Below are 23,259 nucleotides of genomic sequence, written 5' to 3'. Positions count from 1 at the left end.
AAAAAATTATGAATATAATTTGAAAAAATAATAATAAAGATGAGAGACAAAAGAGATTGAGATCCAATATTTAAAATTAAAATTAATCTCTTAACTTAACTCTGCATCCACGATACGGTAAAGCAATTTTTATTAAAAAACCGAAAAGTAATATTTATTAATTTTTTTAAAAAAGAAAATTGCCCCAGTCGGCACGAGATGCTTCATTGGTCACTGATGAACGTAACAACTTGTTTTGGGTCAACATTACATACTGACATTAACAGTCTTTTATCCAACTTGCATAAGTCTGGGTTTTTTGTTTTTTTTTTTTTTTTATTTTTGTTTGACCCCTAAACTTGGAAAAAAATATAAGAAGGGATTATATATTTTACTATTTTGCACTTTTTAATTCAAATATTTTGTACCCTTAAGTCCAACTTTAAAAATATTTGAGTTTTAAAAAAATTTTAAATTTAAATATGTTCAGTTGAAGTCCAAAAGGATATTATACTTTTGGCCTAAGATCCTGGCACCACTGTGTATGACTTAAGCTTTTTTAGTTGTTAATAATATCTTCCCTTCATTGAAAAATATACTCCCACACACAGATCACGCACATATTGCATTTTCTAAGAATACTGTTTAATTTGGTTCAAAGTAAGAGTATTAGACATTTGGTAGATTTGATATATTCTTACTTCATTGTATTCCACTCGTGCAATTAATAATAATATTTTGAAAAAATCAAATGTTATATTCTCTTTGTTTTAAATTACAAGATACTTTTTAAAGGGATTTGACTTCCTAAAATATAGTAAAAACTTTGAGATATTAAAATTTTATTAAATACATTTATTATAATATTACCCTTTATTTTTATTTAATTTTCATTCTTATCTTTTTTCAATATATTAAATGAATGGTATTTTTAAAAAATTATATTTTTATTTTTTAAAAATAAGGTTCTCAATTGTATTTAACGATGTTTATTGATATATGAGATTGTATCCAAAAGTATCATATAATCTGAGATGAAGGGAGTATTTATTTCACTAAATGTGTGATTGAAAATGTGTGAATTTTTTTTAAATTTAGATTTTAACTAACTTTTTTTTAGAAATGTAAATAGTTAATAATAACTTATATTTGTGGTTTGGATGGAGTATATATTAGTTTAAATACCTAATTTTTGTAGTATAGTATTCTCCATGTACATGAAAAATGTATACTCCTTTTATTAAGAGTTATTTTTTTCCCTAACAAAGTATAGCTAGTTGTTTTTATTCTTTTTATAATCGGCCAAATTGTTTCAATTCAAATCGTGTGATTAATTACATAACTTAATTTTAGACAAGCTGCTTCCAACAATTTCACCATTTTTGACACTTTGAATACTTTCTTACAATATTGTCTAGATACATTTACTCCATGTAAATAGAATGAAGTATGAAATTACCTACATTATTTATAGCCATAGCAATAATATTTGTTAAAAACATTATAATGAGTTAATGATGTGTTGAATACATAGTATATTTATTTGGAAAAAATATATATTGATTGTATCTTTTTTTTTGTGAACATTGATTGTATCTTTATTACTTGATGATACATGTATTTGAATAAGCGAAAACAACTTTAATTATCATTAATATTAATATTTGTTTAATAAATATATTAAAAGCATGCCGAAATACCTATAAAATCATTATTGATAATAACAATCCCACATAATAGAAGGTCTAAATTAGTTTGGGTGGGAGACAACAATACTTTCAGGTTTCCAGAGGATGGAATTAAAAAAAATAATATTAATATCATTAACATATTAAGGTACTAATATAATATGTAAAACTAATAGAAATTGCACATTTTACATGCTATAAATAAGTAGTGTGTGATGAGCAGGTTCTGTTCAATACTAAGACCGAGCCCTCCCTAATGTGTTATTGTCCCTGGTATAGGAATATATATATATATATATATATAAATCTTTTTTGAAGAGTTATTTCTTTTCCAAAGAAAGTAGAACTAATTGTTTCTTTCCATTTTATAATTCAAAATTTTTTAAAAGGTCATATTAAAACTATAATCCTCCAAATCTGTTATGATTCAACGTCAATACGTTTATTCAGCCAAAAAAAAATATTCAAAACGTTTACATAATTTTAAACAGTCTGTTTCGAATTAACAATATAATATAACTATAATATTGTCTAGATACATTTACTCATACATACATGAGAAGTAATTGAATGAATTTTGAGGCTTATGATTTATAAAAATATTGTCCAAATACAGTTTGATATATTGATTATAATGTTAATAACAACCTAAAATTAAACAGTCATTTAATTAGATTATTATAAGTGAATGAATTTTGAGGTTTATGATTTATAAAAATATTGTCCAAATACAATTTGATATATTGATTATAATATTAATATTAATAACAACATAAAATTAAACAGTCATTTAATTAGATTATTATTAGTTTCTCTTATATATATATATATATATATATTTTTTCTCCTGTTCTAATTATAAGACAAAGCTTTAAAGCCTTATTTCAGTATTTAGATATATATATATATATATATATATATATATAACTATACAAGTGGGAAAGTGCACTAGGAGTGGGTACACGGAAGCAATTATTATATACAATTTGATAAATCAATAATTTCGGCCAATAATTGCAATTAAAATTTTGCATGATGCATTGTTTAATTTGGTTGAAAAAAATATCGCAATCACAGTGGAGACTGGAGACACATCGATTCGGTTCATGCTTCCTTTAAATAGTGTCATCCCATCGCATAAAAATCAGACAGTCCCACATTTTCCTCTAAAGTCTGTACGACGATCGATTCTGTGCGTTGCGGCAGCAAAATGGTGAAGGACGGAAACGGCGTCTTCGTGGACGACGGTGGGTTACGGCGGAGAGGATGCACGTTTCGTAAAAACGACTTCCTCCCTGAGGAGTCGTTTCAGAGCTGGGGCAACTACGGGAGGGCGCTTTTGGATACTCCGTTTCGGTTCAAGGATCGGGTCATGACCCGGTCCATGGATCAAACGGAGCTCGTTGAGGTCAAGTCTCGTAGCCAGGGCGAGATGAAGAAGACGCTCAACTGGTGGGACCTTATGTGGTTCGGCGTCGGAGCGGTCATCGGCGCAGGAATATTCGTTCTGACTGGCCTTGAGGCAAAGGAGAAGGCCGGCCCGGCCGTCGTGATCTCTTATGTCGTTTCCGGCGTCTCCGCCATGCTTTCCGTCTTCTGTTACACCGAGTTCGCCGTCGAAATTCCAGTCGCAGGTAGCTCATTCGTTCGATATCTTCTATGAAAATCTCATCATAAAAATTATATGTCCTCGACGAAATTAATTTTAATGAATTATTTTAATTGTCTTCCATTTAAAATTGAAGAAGTCATTATCTAGTTCAGTGAATCAACTACGTAGAGTGAATATTCGCATAAATTAATCCTAATCGGCATTTGGGTGTTATCCGTAGTCTCGCGCGCGCGCGCGCACTCACATATATATATATATGCATACATAATTTCAGTAGGTTGGTCCTATCAAAAAAATAAAATCAGTAGGTTCATGAAAGATATTTTTTTTCCTTTTATTTTGGCTTTGTTTATAGCTGATTTTTGTTAATTAATAGGTTTCAGTTTCTATTCAAAAAAAAATTCAGTAGGTATGGATTTGTTTCGAATTGTGGATATATAGTTTTACTTTTATTGAGTATAACAACAACAAAAAGTAAAATTTCAGCTCTTAAAAATGCGTTTGCCTGTATATATAATTTTCATAAAGGAGTTGTGCATTGCTTGGAGGTTATTTTGTTTATGATTTATGAATGAGATAATTTTTATATGGTGTATTATTGATTGATTTATTGATTTATTATCAGAGAAAAATACCCTACTCTTACTCGTAAAGTTAGAAATATAAAAATAATGAACTCATAGAGTTAATCCGAATGTTTGGCAATAACGCATGCGCACACTTTATGTCAACTGTCAAGCGTGTACTTGTTTATATTGAATGTGATATTTATTTATTTTTATTTGATACACTTAATTCGGATAAGATTGTTGAAATGCCCCAAACAATTTATTACATAGACGTTGAAATTTTAACACTTGAGTAAGGACTATTTAGGTTAGGACAGACTGTTACACTATTTTAATTGTGTATTAACATTAACAATTGAAGATTGTCAAACAAAACATCAATTTAATTGATTTTGTTAATTAACAATTTGATCTTTTATTGGTGTTAAAAATGTTGATTTTATATTAGGATAGGATAAGGATGTTAAGTATTTATTAAATGGTGTATTAGTATTAAAATTAAAACTGACAATAAAAATCAATACAATTGTCAATTGATTCCATTGATTAAGAAAGTTGATTTTATAGAAAATTTTATTAGACTTCTGGGTGTATGCATGTGCATGGTTCTTATTTATTTATTTATCGGCAAACTTATTTATTTATTTTTTGGTCAACGGCAACAATTGTATTAACTTATGAATGGTAGACAACTGGTGCTTGCGTGAAGTCAGTGATGTGCATTATTAATCTTATTCTTCTTATTATTATTATTTATGAACTGAAAAGTCTTTGTTTGGCCAAATATATAGTATGAAATGTTTTAGCGGGGGAAATATCTATGTCAGCTAATTGATTGCTAAGTTTGACTAATTAATTCACGGAATTTGAATTGTCTTTATTATAATGAATGAATGATGGCCATTTTCAAAATGGAGGTGAAATTTCGATTTTATTTAGTTCTTTAAATTTACTTGAATTATGTTAGTCTTTATATATATATATATATATATATAAAGTTTACTACTTATCAACTTAATTGGACTATTTCTTTAAATAATTTACGTCAACTCATGCATTTTGTGATGTAATTTGGCTATTAATTATGTTTTACGTTTGAACATGATTCCACTTTATTTAATTTGAATTAATCCGGATCTAATGTTATTCGAATTTAATATGGTAATATTGAATTTCAGGCAAATGTATAAAAAAATAATTCAATTTTTTAAGTTAGAAAAAAATTATCTTGGTTCATCATTAACACTAAAGTTAACGCTTATTTTTAAATTCGATGTAATGTATCAGTGAAGGATAATTTTTAGAAAAAAATATCAATTAAGGACCGTTGGAGGAAATTTATATCAGTCAATTATTACTTATTGTTAAAACTCAAATGAATACTTGTTAATTTGGATTAGTCTTTTATCAACAAGTATTTATTCAGGTTTTAATAACAATTTATTCTAAATTAATAATAGTTTATTTAGGCTTTTTTCATTCAAATTTTAATAACAACTAGTACTTGACTGATATAAATTTCTTCCAGCATTCTTTCATTGCTATTTTCCCTAATTTTTATTCATAAAAATTTAAAAATTATGTTTCTTGGTTTCTAATAAATAACGTCTTCTTTTTATGAATTGCTTATTTTAAGAAAATATAATTTTTTTTGTCAAATAGGAAAGTATAATGATGTGGACTTTGATGGTAATGTTATAAACTTATAATTCCGTATTTATTTCTTTTGAGTTTCTTTTTTTTTTTTAAGAAAAAAAAAGTGACATGAGAATGATGCTATTGTTCTTTACACTCACGTTGTTGGCCAAAAAAAAAAAAAAAAAGCTCTTTACGTTCACGTCACGCTCTTTTGTTTTTGTAATCAAGTCACTGTTACATTACACGTCAATTTCAACGCCTAAAAGTCTTTTTTATGTTCTCTTTTTCAGACGTGAATACTTTTATTTTTTTAATTCACAATAACTTGATATTATAAATTCACTGCCCCTAATTAATCATAGTAAAATTTCACTTACGTGGTTGATGAGTTATACTAATCTAGGTAGTCATTATTTTCTGCCCGTGTGGCATGTATTTTTATAGTAAGTTTTCAGAATAAAGACTATACTTATTAATATTTCTCCAAAAAAAAATCTTTTTAAAAAACCTAGCTGACATAACTGATTTAAATCTTCTGAAATTAAAATCGTTAAATTTAGATGAAGTTTTCTTTCTTTCTTTTTTTATATTTTTCTCATTTTATTATATTTTCATAAAATATAATTTTTTTAAAAAAAAATTTACAGAAATTCACTAATCCCAACTTAATATCTACTCCTTTTAATCCTTTTTATAAGTCACTTCCAGCATATTTCATTAAAAGTAAGAAAAATTTTAAATCTCATTAACTTTTTTTCAAAATTTAATAAGTTTTTACTTTTATCCCTAATAAATATTCTAAAATTTCATTACTAATTTTTTATTTAAAGCATTTAATAAGGGTAACAATGTAAAGTAGGGTATTGAAAATTGATAAGTGTCTTATAAATAAAATTAAATATTTTTTTTATTTTATAAATAAGATTATAGGAGTAAATTTTAATGTAATTTTAAAAAATTATTAATATAACTATTTTAAAGTACCAGTCAGAATATTTAAATAACCTTATTATTATTATTATTATTTTTTGGGTAAAGTGAGAGGGCGGAGGGCCCAAGACCAGTCAAAACCGGTTACAGTAACACAAAAGCAAAAAACTCAAAAGACGCAAAACGAAAAACAAAACGCAAAACAGATAACGCAAAGACAAAACTTTGGCATTCCCAAAGTATCTTCAACCAGGATCACGAGTCATATAGTTCAGATCCAGATTCTCATCGGAGAACTCCGTTGATTTTCAATTTTTTTTGGGTCAAAAATATTATTTTTCAATTAAATTCCAAGTAATATATATTTTTTCCTCCCAGGTGGATCATTTGCATACTTAAGGGTAGAGCTAGGTGACTTTGTGGCCTTCATAGCCGCCGGAAACATACTTCTCGAGTACGTGATCGGTGGCGCCGCCGTGGCCCGATCATGGACCTCCTACTTCGCCACCCTCTGCAACAGAGGCTCCGACGACTTTCGCATAGTTGTTCACAGCATGGACCCAGACTACAATCACCTGGATCCCATCGCCGTCGTGGTTCTAGCCGTCATCTGCGTCCTCGCCGTCTTCAGCACCAAAGCCTCCTCTCGCTTCAACTACATCGCCTCCGTCATCCACATGGCCGTCATCATCTTCATCATTGTCGCTGGTCTTATCAAAGCCAACCCTCACAACTACCAACCCTTCGCCCCCAACGGCCCACGTGGCATCTTCGAAGCCTCCGCCGTCCTCTTCTTCGCCTACGTTGGCTTCGACGCCGTCTCCACCATGGCCGAAGAGACTAAGAACCCCGCCAGAGACATCCCCATCGGACTCGTCGGGTCCATGGTGATAACCACCGGAGCTTACTGCTTGCTGGCCATAACCCTCTGCCTCATGCAACAGTACACCGACATTGATCCCGACGCACCATTCTCCGTCGCCTTTAGCGCGGTGGGGATGGACTGGGCGAAGTACATCGTGGCGGCCGGAGCGTTGAAGGGTATGACGACAGTGTTGCTGGTGGGCACCGTGGGTCAGGCTCGGTACCTGACGCACATAGCTCGAACGCACATGATGCCGCCATGGTTCGCTCACGTGGATGAGAAGCTCGGGACGCCGGTGAATGCAACGATCACGATGATAGTAGCGACGGCGGTGATAGCTTTCTTCACGAAGCTGGAGATCCTGTCGAATCTACTATCGATTTCTACTCTGTTCATCTTCATGCTTGTTGCTTTGGCGCTTTTGGTCCGACGACACTACTCAACTGGAGTGACGACGAAGGCGAACCAGGTAATTGCATTACTTTTTCTTTTTTCTTTTTTTTTTTTAAATCAGCGTAATTGCATTACTTTTATTATAACGTTCCCTTGCATAGTCAAAGTTGCTCTATAAAGTTACATAGAAAGGATCTTCTTTCATTGTAAGATTTATAAAGTAAAATTTCTTAGTATTAGTATTTTCTTTTTTGGAATATATGATTTGCATAAAGGATCTAATTTCATGAATATACAACTTGAATAAGTGATCGATTATCGTCTCATTTGATATTTCATATGAATTTAACTATATTATAATTACTAGATAATATTGCTTCACCATGTAACTTTTTTGTATCCACAAGAGTTTTTTTGGTTTTTGAAAGAATCCATTTGAACATACACACACATCCACTTACGGATGACTTGGATTCTCCATGAGTGAAACAAATCCATTCATTAATAAGTATCTCATGTGATATGATAAGAATCATTAATTTATTAAACGGGTGAAAAGATTTTGCCACATTATATACTTAGAATGCAACAAACATCACTTCTCACTTTTCAGATCACATGGCAAGTTGAATCAATAGCTTTTATGAATTTTTGGAGGGGACAACATACTTACATACATGAGAGGTGTTTTGATCATGAAGATTGTTATAAATTTTTGACAAAATTATGAATATTTTAAAATATTAATGAAATTAATCAAATGGTTTATGCCAGTTACTTGATTCAAATCTCACACTCACGTACACGTGCGAACTTGTGGCATCCTTCACAAAGGAGGGTTTCGTGCCACTAAATCCAAAGGCCTTTGGCATGCATTGACAAGAGTGTGCGTACGAGAAGAAAAATTACATGTACACCAAGTCTGATATATACAAACCCTGTTGCTTTTTTCAGGTGAAGCTCATAGTGTGTCTAGTGCTAATACTAGCATCCTCCGGTGCGATTTCCGGGTACTGGGCAAAGAGTGATGGGTGGGTCGGGTATGTGGTGGCGGCACCGTTCTGGCTGGCAGGCACTGCGGGGCTGTGGCTGTTTGTTCCACAGGCAAAGCAGCCGAAGCACTGGGGAGTCCCACTGGTGCCATGGCTTCCATCTTTATCAATAGCCATAAACGTGTTCCTTCTAGGCTCCATAGACAGAGAATCGTTCATAAGGTTTGGGGTATGGACGGCATTTCTTTTGGTCTACTACGTCTTGTTTGGCTTGCATGCTTCTTATGACATTGCCAAAGAGTTTGAGAAGAACAAGACTGCTTCTGTTGATAAGGTCATGGAAGAAGGTGTAATGGCTGCTTCTTCACATCCAGAATCAAGAATGTAAATATATATTAGTTTATATATATATATATATATATAATTTCTAATTAAGCTTTCCAGATGATTGATTATTAGCGACGAGTCTAAATTATCTTGTGTGCGTTGTCGTTGTGTTGTTGTTTTAAATGAATTTCTTGTGCAGTTGTTCGAGTTCTTGGTGTAATTTTGTTTTGTCCATGGGTTTCTGTTGTGAACTTCAATTGAGTTTTAGATTTCTATTATCTATTTACCCCCTCTTTATTAGTATCTAATCTGAATTGTCTGGATTTAACAATCCAAATTTAACACAAATTTTTTTATATTTTTAATAATTCTTTATTTTAATAGATATAATATTTAAAATAAAGATAATCTTATAATTGTCACTTTGTTAGAAAATAATTTTTTAAATGAAATTTACAGATTAAAAAATTTTAAATGAGTGATTAAAATCAGTTTTAGATGGGTCAACTCTCATAGCATTGATGAGCACAATGGTGTTGCAACTTGCAATCGCTTTACCTACTGCTATTACTCAATGAATTCGAATTTATAATCTCTAGTTTGACGAATTGATCATTCATATATTTTTTTTTAAAAAATAGAGTGTGGGAAGGAGCGAACACACACACAAAATGATATTTAAACAGTTCACATTTTTTATTAACATCTGGTTATAGAAAATAATTCAATCAACAAGGATTGAATTCACAAACTTAAACAAGGGCATCAATTTTTTGACTTCAAACCAATTGTATAAAATTATCGCATTTTTATCTATATAGTTATTGTTTAAGGATAATTAATGATTTCAAATTTACAATGATAAATGTATTTGACATTAATATTTCAAAATTTGATAACGATATTTTTAAGTTGTACTTTATTTCAATGTAAAATTAATTAATGACCTTTGGTCCTTTATAAAAAAAATATTGACAAATGTCTCTCTTATCAAATTTTGTAATAACTTGAAATCTCGCAATAATTGGTCATAATTCCAAAATTTTAATCTTGCTCTGTTAGGCAAACGATGCTGGAGAATTCTTACAGAACCTAATGCTTTCTGGGTGAAAATTTTGAAGGGCTTATACTTTCCTCATTGCTCTTTTCTTAATGCTGTAAAAGGGGGAAGAGCTTCTTGAGCATGGAGTAGTCTTTTGGCTGGAAGGGCTTTGTTTGCTGATAGAGTTTACTGGAGAATTGGCACTGGGGACTCGGTTAGTGTCTGGTATGATCCATGGCTGCCTAACGTTGATAAATTTAAATTTCCAGCAATGAATATTCCCTTTGATTTGCAATGCCGGAAAGTGTCTAATTTGATTGTTAATGGGGTGTGGGATTTGTCAAGACTTAATCTCCCTTTTCACATTTAGGGGCTATTTCTGAGGTTGAGTTACCTAATGCATATTAATGATAAACTTCTATGGACTGGTAGCTCTAATGGCGAGTATTCTGTCAAATTAGGCTATAGATAGCTCTAATCTTGGTTGTTGAATTGTAGGTGATCTTAAGGGCGATGAATTTTCTCAGGCCTCAGTGGCTTACTTGTGTTGGTATGTGTAGAAAGCTCGTTGTGATGTAATTATTAATTAATATCTGTTAGGTAAACTTGATATGTAGAAAAACTATAAATAATATAAAATTTATTATGTTAAATAAAAAATAATTTTAAATAAAATATTATTATATTTTCCTTTAGTTTAAGCTATTTATATTATAAAAATAATTTAACCTATCTATTAACTTTTTTAAGTTTGCATGTAAATATAAGGGGAGAATGACAAATAAATTTTATTGAAATAATCAAATGACATGAGAGTATCACAATCAATGTTTTGAAAACCAGACGATCAGACCGGTCCGACCGTCGACCGATCTGGTTTTCGGTTTGGTTCAAAGGAAAAAATTATTTTAAGAGTTGAGCCGGGTTGAGCCATTTCAAATCGGCAGTCAGACCGGGAACTAGAATCAAGGTGGGAACCGGATCTAGTTTTCTCAAAAATTACCAAATGAAACCGATAATTTTTTTATAATTTTCTAATCAATTGACATTTTTGTTAATGGTAGAGATGATATTATATTATTTTAAAAAGTTGAAGGGTTCTTTGCCCTAAAATAAGTTTATTATGTTTTTAGAGCGAAATTGCACTTTAATCTTTTTTTTTTTTTTTGGCAAAGTTATACTTCTGACCCTCAATAAAATTATAGAAAATGTAGTTTTTAAAAACTGAATTGAAGCATATGGGGCTTTCCCGAAACCGAAAGATAATAGCATTTGAGATGATAACATGGGAATAAAGAAGGTTCTTAAAATGGCTAACCGCTAGTAATTAATGCCAACATCTTTTATTTTTTAAGCATCCAGTACCTGAGTTGAAAAGATTTTAACATGAGGCCCAAATTAAACTGAATCAAGCAGCTCGAGACTCTTTTAAGTAAAAGCTCTTTACCACCAACATTACTATATTTCTCTGAGCTTGAATTTGAAACATTTGATTAAGAAAGTCAAATTTTCTTATTAGTTCAACCAATCATTGAATCCACTATTTTTCAAACTTAAAAGCAAGTGGGGGATTTTCCCAGGTTGACTTTGGGCTTTTCCTCAATTTTTTTTTTTAAATGAGTCCCAACAAGTCAATGATGGTAATATTGGAAGAACAAATAATAATCCTATCATGATAAGGTTAGGAGCCACATATTTAGGTGGGGTTGTTATGTATGAAAGCTTGAACCTCAGCAGCAGGTATTACAACAGGCAAATGCATGGCTGCGGGGAAAAGAGGAAAAATAGTTTTATATTAAAACAAGATTTTAAAAAAAGCGGGTAGTATATTCTTTCCATTTTGAGTAAAACAATTGAACATGAAATTGCTATTTTTTTAGCTAAACAATGTAAAATTGTTATTAACTATAAGCCAATCGTTCCACCCAATGTTTTAAAAGTCGGAGCAGATGTTGAACAGAAAAATTCAACAGTCCATGATTTTTATGGTCTAACCGGTTAAACCAGTGGTTGAATCAATGATGTAATAATAAATAAAAATAACATTAAATATATATAATAAATATCATATAAGGAAAAATCTATAGTATGTTAATAAAATGACATAATATGATCATAAATTAATAATTTTTAAATTATAATTTTATAACTTGTCAAATATAAGTAAATTTTAATTAAACTAAATATGAATAGCCACAAAAGTATCAACATTTACATCTATAACTGTCAATATAAAAATAGGTTTAATCATATTCTATACATATAAATTCTCAAAATAAAGTTGGCTTTAGTAGGATCTAATTTTAGAATTTTTCTATTTTTAAATTTTTTTATGCTTTTTTAAAATATTATGTTTAAAACTATTCAGCTTTTTGAGAACAGCTCTGGCTCCTAATTCAACTCTGGTTTCTAGCTGAACATTGGCTTAACTTCGATTCAATATGCCTCAATCATGAAAATAATTTTTTGATCCAAACTAAGTCATTAACTACTTCGATTGACCGTTTGATTGTCTAATTCAGTCTGATTTTTTAAATAATTGGTTCCACTACACGGCTGGAGAGTATAAGATTACTTTGTTTTTTTTTTTGGATCATGACTTTATTCTGTTTTATTATACATGCAAATAATTTTATTATGTGATTTTAACATTAAATATTCACTTAATTTTAATGAAAATTATTACTCCCTCCTGTCCTTAATATAGGAACTAGTTATGATTTGTAAAAAAATATGAGCTATTTTTTTTCTAAAATACTCCTTCTTTCAATTATTTACATTAAAGTATTATCAACACAACTTATACATTATACAATCTAACTATAAGGATAATTCAGAAAAAAAATATAAAGATGGACACAAAATTGATTAAAGCCTACTACCGTTTATGATCAAAACAAACTTTTTAATTATCTCTTACATTTATGACATGATGAAATATTATTTGTTAATTTTTTTTAAAAAATTGCCAATGGCTTGAGTTCATAATGTGAAATCTGGGTAAACCTGCTTGATACTAGCAAATTGCTAAACTAATATTCGACTGTTTTAATAAAATTTTGATAATTATATTTGAACAAGTGCCTTAACCAATTTAATACTATATTATTAGTGACTGATCTTCAATCGGTCACTAAATATCTGTTATTAATTTTAATTTTTTTAGTAGCGATATATATATCTATATATATATATAATTGGTATGTGATTTTAACATTTAAATATTCACTTACTTTAAATCAAACTTATCACTCTTTTGGGTTCTAAACAAAGAAACTAGTTAATCGATTCATATAAATTTAAAAGCTTATATATTTAATTATATGTAAAAATGTTTGTTGATTTTACTAAAAAATGTTTGTTGATTTTACTAAGTAACCCATTCTTTTTATCATTTATATAGAGTATTATTATACATAATACAATTTTACTTATAAGGGTAATTTTCTGGCCAAAAAATTATAAATATAATTTGAAAAAAATAAAGATGAGAGACAAAATAGATTGAGATCTAATATTTAAAATTAAAATTAATCGCTCAACTTAAATCTGCATTCTCGACACAGTAAAGTAATATTATAAAAAAAAACCGAAGAATAATATTTATTATTGTTTTTTTTAAATTGCCCCGGTCGGCTGGAGATGCGTGATCGGCCGCTCATGAACCGTGTGAACGTAACAAATTTTTTTAGGTCAACATCAGATACACTGACATTTCAGTCTTTTATCCAACTTGTATAAGTTGGGGTTTTTTGTCTGACCCCTGGACCTTGGAAAGTTATTATTTTTTACTTTGTATTTTTTGGGACGAATATTTTGTACTTCTTGGTTCATTTTTAAAAATATTTGAGTTTCAAATTTTTTTAAATATATTCATCTTAAACCCAAAAAAAATTATACCTTCTAACCCAAAAAAAAATTATACCTTCTAACACAAGATATTTTTAAAAGTTTATATTTTATTTTCAAAATATAAAGTTACTAAGTGTATTTAATGAAGTTTACTAATATGTAAGATCATAATTAAAAATGTCTTGTAATCTAAGATGAAGAGAGTATTTATTCAATTGAAATGTGTGAAAAATTTTAAAAAATCAAGATTTTAACTAGTTTTTTAAGAAATATAAATTAATTAATAATAACTTATATTTGTGGTTTGGATGGAGTATATATTAGTTTAAATACCTAAATTTTTGTAGTATAGTATTCTCCATGTTACATGAAAAATGTATACTTCTTTTATTAAGAGTTATTTTTTTCCCTAATAAAGTATAGCTAGTTGTTTTTAATCTTTTTATAATCGACAAATTATTTCAATTCAAATAGTGTGATTAATTACATAACTTAATTTTAGACAAGCTGCTTCCAACAATTTCACCATTTTTGACATTTTGAATGCTTCTTATGATATTGTCTAGATACATTTACCCCATATAAATAGAATGAAGTATGAAATGAACTACATTATTTACACCCATAAGCAATAATATTTGTTAAAAACATTATAAGGAATTAATGATGTGTGAATACATTATATATTTATTTGGTAAAAGAAATACATTGATTTTATCTTTATTACTTGTGATACTTGTATTTGAATAAGCAAAACAATCCCACATAGTAATATTTTTAAATAAATATGTCAAAGACATTTCAAGATACCTACAAGATAATAACAATCCCACATAGTAGAGATTTGAATTTGTTTGGGTGGGAGACAATAACACTTATAGGTTTCCTAGAATATTAGAGGATCAAGTAAAAAAATAATATTAATATCATTAATATATTAATGTACTAATATAATATATAAAATTAACAGAAAATTACACATTTTACTTGCTATAAATAAGTAGTGTGTGATGTGCAGATTCTGTTCAATACCAAGACCGAGTCCTCCTTAATTTGTTATTGTCCATGATATAGGGGAATATATATATATATATAGATATAATCTTTTTTGAAGAGTTATTTCTTTTCTAAAGAAAGTAGAACTAATTGTTTCTTTCCATTTTATAATTCAATTTTTTTAAAAAAAATCATATTGAAAACTATAATCCTCCAAATCTGTTATGATTCAACTTCAATACGTTTATTCAGCCAAAAAAAAAAAACCTTCAAAACGTTTACATATAATTTTAAACAATCTGTTTCGAATTAACAATATAATATAACTATAGTATTGATACTTCTTATAATATTGTCTAGATACATTTTTTTGTGTGCTTATTGTCTAGATACATTTACTCATACATACATGAGAAATAATTGAATGAATTTTGAGGTTTATGATGTATAAAAAGATTGTCCAAATACAGTTTGATATATTGATTATAATATTAATGACAACCTAAAATTAAACAGTCATTTAATTAGATGATTATTAGTTTCCCTTTTATATATAGCCATATTTCAGCGCGTGTGTGTGTGTGAATACATAAATATATAAAATGCAACTATACAAGTGGGGAAAGTGCACTAGAAGTGGGTACACGGAACCAATTATATACAATTTGAAAAATCAATAATTTCAGCCAATAATTGCAATTAAAAATTTTCATAATACATTTTTTAATTTGGTTAAAAAAAGAATATCGCAATCACTGTGGAGACACAGTGATTCAGTTCATACATACTTTAAATAGTGTCATCCTATAGCAATAGAATCAGAAAGTCCCGCATTTTCCTCTGAAGTCTGTACGACGATCGATTCTGTGCGTTGCGGCAGCAAAATGGTGAAGGACGGAAACGGCGTCGTCATTGACGACAGTGGGCTACGGCGGAGAGAATGCACGTTTCGCAAAAACGACTTCCTCCCTGAGGAGTCGTTTCAGAGCTGGGGCAACTACGGGAGGGCGCTTTTGGATACTCCGTTTCGGTTCAAAGATCGGGTCATGACCCGCTCCATGGATCAAACGGAGCTCGTCGAGGTCAAGTCTCGTAGCCAGGGCGAGATGAAGAAGACGCTCAATTGGTGGGACCTTATGTGGTTCGGCGTCGGAGCAGTCATCGGCGCTGGAATATTCGTTCTCACTGGACTTGAGGCCAGGGATAAGGCCGGACCGGCGGTTGTGATCTCTTACGTCGTTTCTGGCGTCTCCGCCTTGCTTTCCGTCTTCTGTTACACCGAGTTCGCCGTCGAAATTCCGGTCGCAGGTAACTCATTCGTTCGATATCTTCTATGCAAAGTCTCATCATAAAAATTATACATCCTTGATGAAATTAATTTTAATGAATTATTTTAATTGTCTTCCGTTTAAAATTGAAAGAAGTCATTGTCCAGTTCAGTGAATCAACTAGAGAGTGAATATTCGCATAAATTAATTCTGATCGGCATTTGGGTGTCATCCGTAGTCTCATAAAAAAAGATATATATAAAATTTCAGTAGGTTGGTCCTATCAAAAATAAATAAAATAAATGAATCAGTAGGTTGATGAAAGATTGTTTTTTCTATTATTTTGGCTTTGCCTGTAGCCGATTTTTGTCAATTAATAGGTTTCAATTTCTATTCAAAAAAATTCTGTAGGTATGGATTTGTTTTGAATTGTAGATATATAATTTTACTTTTAATTTTTTAGTTCTTTTATTGAGTATAAAAAAACAGAAAGTAAAATTTCATCTCTTAAAGTTGCGTGTGCCTGTATATATAATTTTCATAATTTTTTTTTTGCTGTTGTGCATTGCTTGGAGGTTATTTTTTTATGATTTATAAATAAGATAATTTTTTATATGGTATATTATTGATTTATCAGAGAAAAAAAAAATACTCTACTCTCCGTAATTGTTCATGCTCCCAAAAAAAAATTATCTCAAACTTGTACTTATTTCTTTTGACGAGGTATGAATAAATCTTTTTCTTATGGGTTTCTTTTAGGCCCAGTAATATGATAGAATAGATGCAAAATTTTTAATCTTATATCTTGTGTGGAATCTACAAATAAGATGTAAGTAGAGAGAATATACATGTGTGTGTGTGGGGACACGCACACTTTGTCTCAACTGTCAAGTGTTACTTCGGATAAGATTATTGAAATGCCCCGAATAATTTATTACACAGATGTTGAAATTTTAACACTTGGGTAAGGACTATTTAGGTTAGGAGACTGTTATTATACTATTAATTGTGTATTAACATTAAAAATTAAAGATTTTCAAACAAAAATTATACAATTAATTATTGATTTTTTATTACAAATTTGATCTGTTATTGGTATTAAGAATGTTGATTTTATATTAGGATAGGATAAGGATGTTAAGTATTTAAATGGTGTATTGATATTGGTATTAAAATTAAAATTGACAAAAGAAAATCAATACAATTGATTCCATTGATTAAAAAAGTTGATTTTATAGAAACTTATATAAGCGATCACGGCAAAGTTTGCGGTGGGTTTATGCATGTGGTTCTTATTTGTTTTGTTTATCGGCCAAACTTAATTATTTAATTTTTGGTCAACGGGTCTAAGTGTGTTGACCTATGAACGATTGACAGCTGGGGCCTGCGTGAAGTCGTGATGTGCATTATTTGTCTTATTCTTCTCATTATTATTATTTTATGAATTGAAAAGTCTTTGTTTGGCCAAATATATACGAAATGTTTTAAGTTGGGAAAATTTCTATGAGCTCATTGATTGCTAAGATTGACTAATTAGTTCACAGGAATTTGAATTGTCTTATTATGGCGACGGCCATTTTCAAAATGGAGGTGAAATTACGATTTTTATTTAAATCTTTAAGTTTACTTGAATTATGTTAGTCTTTATATATATATATATATAGTTTACCCCTTATCAACTTAATTGGACTATTTCTTTAAATAATTTACGTCAACTCATCTATTTTGGGATGTAGTTTGGCTCTTAATTATGTTTTCCTACAAAATAATAAGTTATTTGAGTTTTACGTTTGAACATGGTTCCACTTTATTTAATTTGGATTAATCCGGATCTAATTTTATTTGAATTTAATATGGTAATACTGAATTTCAGACAAATGTATAAAAATAATTCAATTTTTGTGATTTAAAAAAAATTATCTTGGTTCATCATTAACACTAATATTAACGCTTATTTTTAAATTCTATGTAATGTAATGTTTATTTTTTAATATTTTAAAATTATATATCTTGGTTTCTAATAAATAATGTCTCCTTTTTTATGAAAAGAATAATTTTTTTGGTCTAATTAGAAAATATAATGATGTGGACTTTCAGGGTAATGTCATGATCCGTATGATTTTCTGTTCATATATTTCTTTAGAAGAGTGACATGAGAATGATGTTATTGTTCTTTACATTCACGTCACGCTCTTCTGTTTTTGCAATGAACGCAGCGGTACATTCCATGTCAATGTCAACGCCTAAAAGTCTTTTTCATGTTCTCTTTTATGGACGTAAATACTTTTATTTTTTTTAATTCACAAACTTGATATTATAAAATTCACTACCCCTAGTTAATTATAGTAAAATTTGATCACTTATGAGGTTGATGAGTTATACTAATCTAGCTAGTCATAATTTTCTGTCTGTGTGGCATGTATTTTTATAATAAGTTTTCAAAATAAAAACTACGTTTATTATTTCTCCAAAAAAATTCCTTGTCAGAGAACTTAGTAAACATAATTAATTTAAATTCTCTGAAATTGAAATTGATAAATTTAGATGAAGTTTTTTAAATATTTTTATTATTTTATAATTTTTTAAATATAAATTCTCTCCCTCTCTAAAAAAAACTTTACAAAAATTCACCAATCCCAACTTATTATTTAAATCCTACAAAAATATTTAAATAAATTGATGCATCATATTATTTATAATTTATCCAATTAAAGTGTTCAAAGTAATCTAAATAAAATCTTGTGTGATATTTTTAATTAATTTTATTCTTATAACAGAATACACATTTGGTTTCTTGTCTTTTATCTCTCTATTATTATTGATATTAAAATTAATTTATATTTAATACTATTTAAATGTGATGTTTTTATTGAACAGATTATAAATGATGTTGTGCACTCAATTACTTAAAAATTTCTCTCAAATCCTAATGTAACTTCCAAAAAATTATTAATTTAAAAAATTTAAAGTACCCTTCAAAATCTTAAGATTAAGAATAAGAATATTTAAATCACCTGGCCTTTTTTATTTGATAGTTCAGATCCAGATTCTTATAGGAGAACTCCGTTGATTTTCAATCTTTTTTGGGTCAAAAATATTATTTTTCAATTAAATTCAAAGTAATATATAGTTTTTCCTCCCAGGTGGATCATTTGCATACTTAAGGGTAGAGCTAGGTGACTTTGTGGCCTTCATAGCCGCCGGAAACATACTTCTCGAGTACGTGATCGGTGGCGCCGCCGTGGCCCGATCATGGACCTCCTACTTCGCCACCCTCTGCAACAGAGGCTCCGACGACTTTCGCATAGTTGTTCACAGCATGAACCCAGACTACAATCACCTGGATCCCATCGCCGTCGTGGTTCTAGCCGTCATCTGCGTCCTCGCCGTCTTCAGCACCAAAGCCTCCTCTCGCTTCAACTACATCGCCTCCGTCATCCACATGGCCGTCATCATCTTCATCATCGTCGCTGGTCTTATCAAAGCCAACCCTCACAACTACCAACCTTTCGCCCCCAACGGCCCACGTGGCATCTTCGAAGCCTCCGCCGTCCTCTTCTTCGCCTACGTTGGCTTCGACGCCGTCTCCACCATGGCCGAAGAGACTAAGAACCCCGCCAGAGACATCCCCATCGGACTCGTCGGGTCCATGGTGATAACCACCGGAGCTTACTGCTTGCTAGCCATAACCCTCTGCCTCATGCAACACTACACCGACATTGATCCCGACGCACCATTCTCCGTCGCCTTTAGCGCGGTGGGGATGGACTGGGCGAAGTACATCGTGGCGGCCGGAGCGTTGAAGGGTATGACGACAGTGTTGCTGGTGGGCACCGTGGGTCAGGCTCGGTACCTGACGCACATAGCTCGAACGCACATGATGCCGCCATGGTTCGCTCACGTGGATGAGAAGCTCGGGACGCCGGTGAATGCAACGATCACGATGATAGTAGCGACGGCGGTGATAGCTTTCTTCACGAAGCTGGAGATCCTGTCGAATCTACTATCGATTTCTACTCTGTTCATCTTCATGCTTGTTGCTTTGGCGCTTTTGGTCCGACGACACTACTCAACTGGAGTGACGACGAAGCGAACCAGGTAATTGCATTACTTTTTCTTTTTTCTTTTTTTTTAAATCAGCGTAATTGCATTACTTTTATTATAACGTTCCCTTGCATAGTCAAAGTTGCTCTACAATGTTGCATAAAAAGGATCTTCTTTCATTATAAGATTTATAAACTAGAATTTCTTGGTATTAATATTTTTTTTTAATTTGGAATATATGATTTGCATAAAGGATCTAATTTCATGAATATCTAACTTATTTAAGTGAACGATTATCTTCTCATTTGATATTTCATATGAATTCAACTATATTATAATTACAAGATAATATTGATTCACCATGTAACTTTCGTGTATACACAAGAATTTTTTTTTTTTAAAAAGATTCCATTTGAACATACACACATCCACTTTTGGATGAGTTGGATTCTCCATGAGTGAAACAAATCCATTCATCTAATAAGCATCTCATGTTATATTAATATATTAAACTGGTGCAAAGATTTTGCCATATTATATACTTAAAATGCAACAAACATCACTCCTCACTTTTCAGATGACATGGTAAGTCCAATCAATAGCTTTTATGAATTTTTGGAGGGGACAACGCACATGAGAGGTGTTTTGATCATGAAGATTGTTATGAATTTTTGAAAAAAATTATGAATATTTTTAAAATATTAATTAAATCAAATGGTGATACTCATTTGAGTGATGAATAGATTTATGCCATTTACTTGATTCAAATCCCACAGTTACGTACACGTGCGAACTTGTGACATCCTTCACAAAGAAGGGTTTCGTGCCACTAAAACCCAAAGGCCTTTAGCATGCATCTACAAGCCCGAGTCGAATTTTGTTTATTTAATTTTTTGATTTGATTTGATTTTTTTATTTTAAATATTTCAGTTGATCAATTTGATTCGGTTAGTAAAATTTAAAATTGAATAGACCGAACTGACCGAATTACATATAATTTATTAATTTATAAATTATATTTAATTTATAAATTATTTATTTTATTTTATTTTATTTTTTATTTTAATAAAGAATAAAAAATAATAACATTACTTGAAATCCTATTTCAATCAATCACTCTCATCAGTAGGTGTTGTGACTAGATTATAGGGCCATTATTTGAACATCAGTGTTTATTTGTAATAGTTTATTTGATTATCCATGCCTTTATAATATTTAGGCTTTATGTCATATGAGTGTAATTATAATGGGCTTATATTAAAAAAGACAAATAGAAAAAAGGCCAAATTTTGTAGTGTTATTTTTTTAATATTTAAAAAATGGGCCCAATTTCAATAGCCCAATATGAAACAAAAAACCGAATTAACCAATCGAACCTAATTATCAAATTTCGGTTCGATCCTTGTTCGGTTTGATTGGTTTATTTAGTTCGATTCGGTTTTCATTTTTAGTGTTATTCGATCGATCGGTTCTGTATATTTTGGGACCGAACCGACCGTTGCTCACCCTTATGTGTGTGTGTACACACACGAGAAGAAAATTACATGGACACCAAGTCTGACATATACAAACCCTGTTGCTTTTTTCAGGCGAAGCTCATAGTGTGTCTAGTGCTAATACTAGCATCCTCCGGCGCGATTTCCGGGTACTGGGCAAAGAGCGATGGGTGGGTCGGGTATGTGGTGGCGGCGCCGTTCTGGCTGGCAGGCACGGCGGGGCTGTGGCTGTTTGTTCCGCAGGCGAAGCAGCCAAAGCACTGGGGAGTCCCACTGGTTCCATGGCTTCCATCTTTATCAATAGCCATAAACGTGTTCCTGCTAGGCTCCATAGACAGAGACTCGTTCATAAGGTTTGGGGTATGGACGGCATTTCTTTTGGTCTACTACGTCTTGTTTGGTTTGCATGCTTCTTATGACACTGCCAAAGAGTTTGAGAAGAATAAGACTGCTTCTGCTGATAAGGTCATGGAAGAAGGTGTAATGGCTGTTTCTTCACATCCAGAATCAAGGATGTAAATATATATTAGTTTATATACATACATACATATATATATATATATAATTTCTAATTAAGCTTTCCAAATGATTGATTATTAGCGACGAGTCTAAATTAGCTTTTGTGTACGTTGTTGTTGTGTTGTTGTTCTAAATGAATTTCTTGTGTAGTTGTTGGAGTTCTTGGTGTAGATTTTGTTGTGTCCATGGGTTTCGGTTGTGAACTTCAATTGAGTTCTAGATTTCTATTATCTATTTACCCCCTCTTTATTAGTATCTTATCTGAATTGTCTAGATTTAAAAATCCAAATTTAACATAATTTTTTTATATTTTAATAATTTATTATTTTAATAGATATAATATTTAAAATAAAGATAATCTTATAATTGTCACTTTGTTAGAAAATATTTTTTATACGAAATTTGCAGATTAAAAAATTTTAAATGAGTCATTAAAATCAGTTTTAGATGGGTCAACTCTCACAGCATTGATGAGCACAATGGTGCGCAACTTGCAATCGCTTTACCTACTGCTATTACTTAATGAATTCGAACTTATATTCTCTAGTTTGACGAATTGATCATTCATATATATATATATATTTTTAAAATAGAGTGTGGGAAGGAGCGAACACTCACAAAATGATGTTTAAAAAGTTCACATTTTTTAATTAACATCTGGTTATGGAAAATAAGTCAATCAACAAGGATTGAATTCACAAACTTAAACAAGGGCATCAATTTTTTGACTTAAAACCAATTGTATAAGATTCACATTTTTATCTATGTAGTTATTGTTTAAGGATGATTAATGATTTCGAATTTACAATGATAATTATATTTGACATTAATATTTCAAAATTTGATAACGATATTTTTAAGTTGTACTTTCTTTCAATGTAAAATTAATTAATGACCCTTGGTCCTTTATAAAAAAATATTAACAAATGTCTCTCTTATCAAATTTTGTAATAACTTGAAATCTCGCATTTAATTGGACATAATTCCAAAATTTTAATCTTGCTCTGTTAGGCAAACGATGCTGGAGAATTCTTACAGAACCTAATGCT

General features: G+C 30.5%; 1 protein-coding gene across 3 annotated transcripts; it reads left to right on the top strand.

Annotated features, from left to right (window-relative positions):
- The first annotated feature begins 2,766 nt into the window (after positions 1 to 2,766).
- LOC129318847 (cationic amino acid transporter 1-like) lies at positions 2,767 to 22,359 on the top strand. 3 transcript variants are annotated; one of them, XM_054963820.1, is made up of 3 exons: positions 2,767 to 3,301; positions 6,795 to 7,750; positions 21,785 to 22,359. In XM_054963820.1, the coding sequence occupies exons 1-3, from the start codon at positions 2,878 to 2,880 to the stop codon at positions 22,208 to 22,210; spliced, it is 1,806 nt and encodes a 601-aa protein (XP_054819795.1). In that variant the 5' UTR covers positions 2,767 to 2,877; the 3' UTR covers positions 22,211 to 22,359. The 3 variants fall into 3 exon arrangements, with proteins under 3 accessions (XP_054819795.1, XP_054819794.1, XP_054819796.1); XM_054963819.1 differs by lacking the exon at positions 21,785 to 22,359 and adding an exon at positions 8,629 to 9,279 and having other exon boundaries at positions 2,768 to 3,301; XM_054963821.1 differs by lacking the exons at positions 2,767 to 3,301; positions 6,795 to 7,750 and adding exons at positions 15,703 to 16,191; positions 19,295 to 20,246 and having other exon boundaries at positions 21,781 to 22,359.
- Positions 22,360 to 23,259: the final 900 nt, after the last annotated feature.

This window comes from Prosopis cineraria, unplaced genomic scaffold (assembly GCF_029017545.1).
Source record: "Prosopis cineraria cultivar Desert tree isolate PC_DT_omini unplaced genomic scaffold, ASM2901754v1 PC8, whole genome shotgun sequence".
Lineage (NCBI taxonomy): Eukaryota > Viridiplantae > Streptophyta > Magnoliopsida > Fabales > Fabaceae > Prosopis > Prosopis cineraria.
Note: the sequence above shows the minus strand (reverse complement) of the source record. Positions and strands in the feature narration are given on the sequence as shown.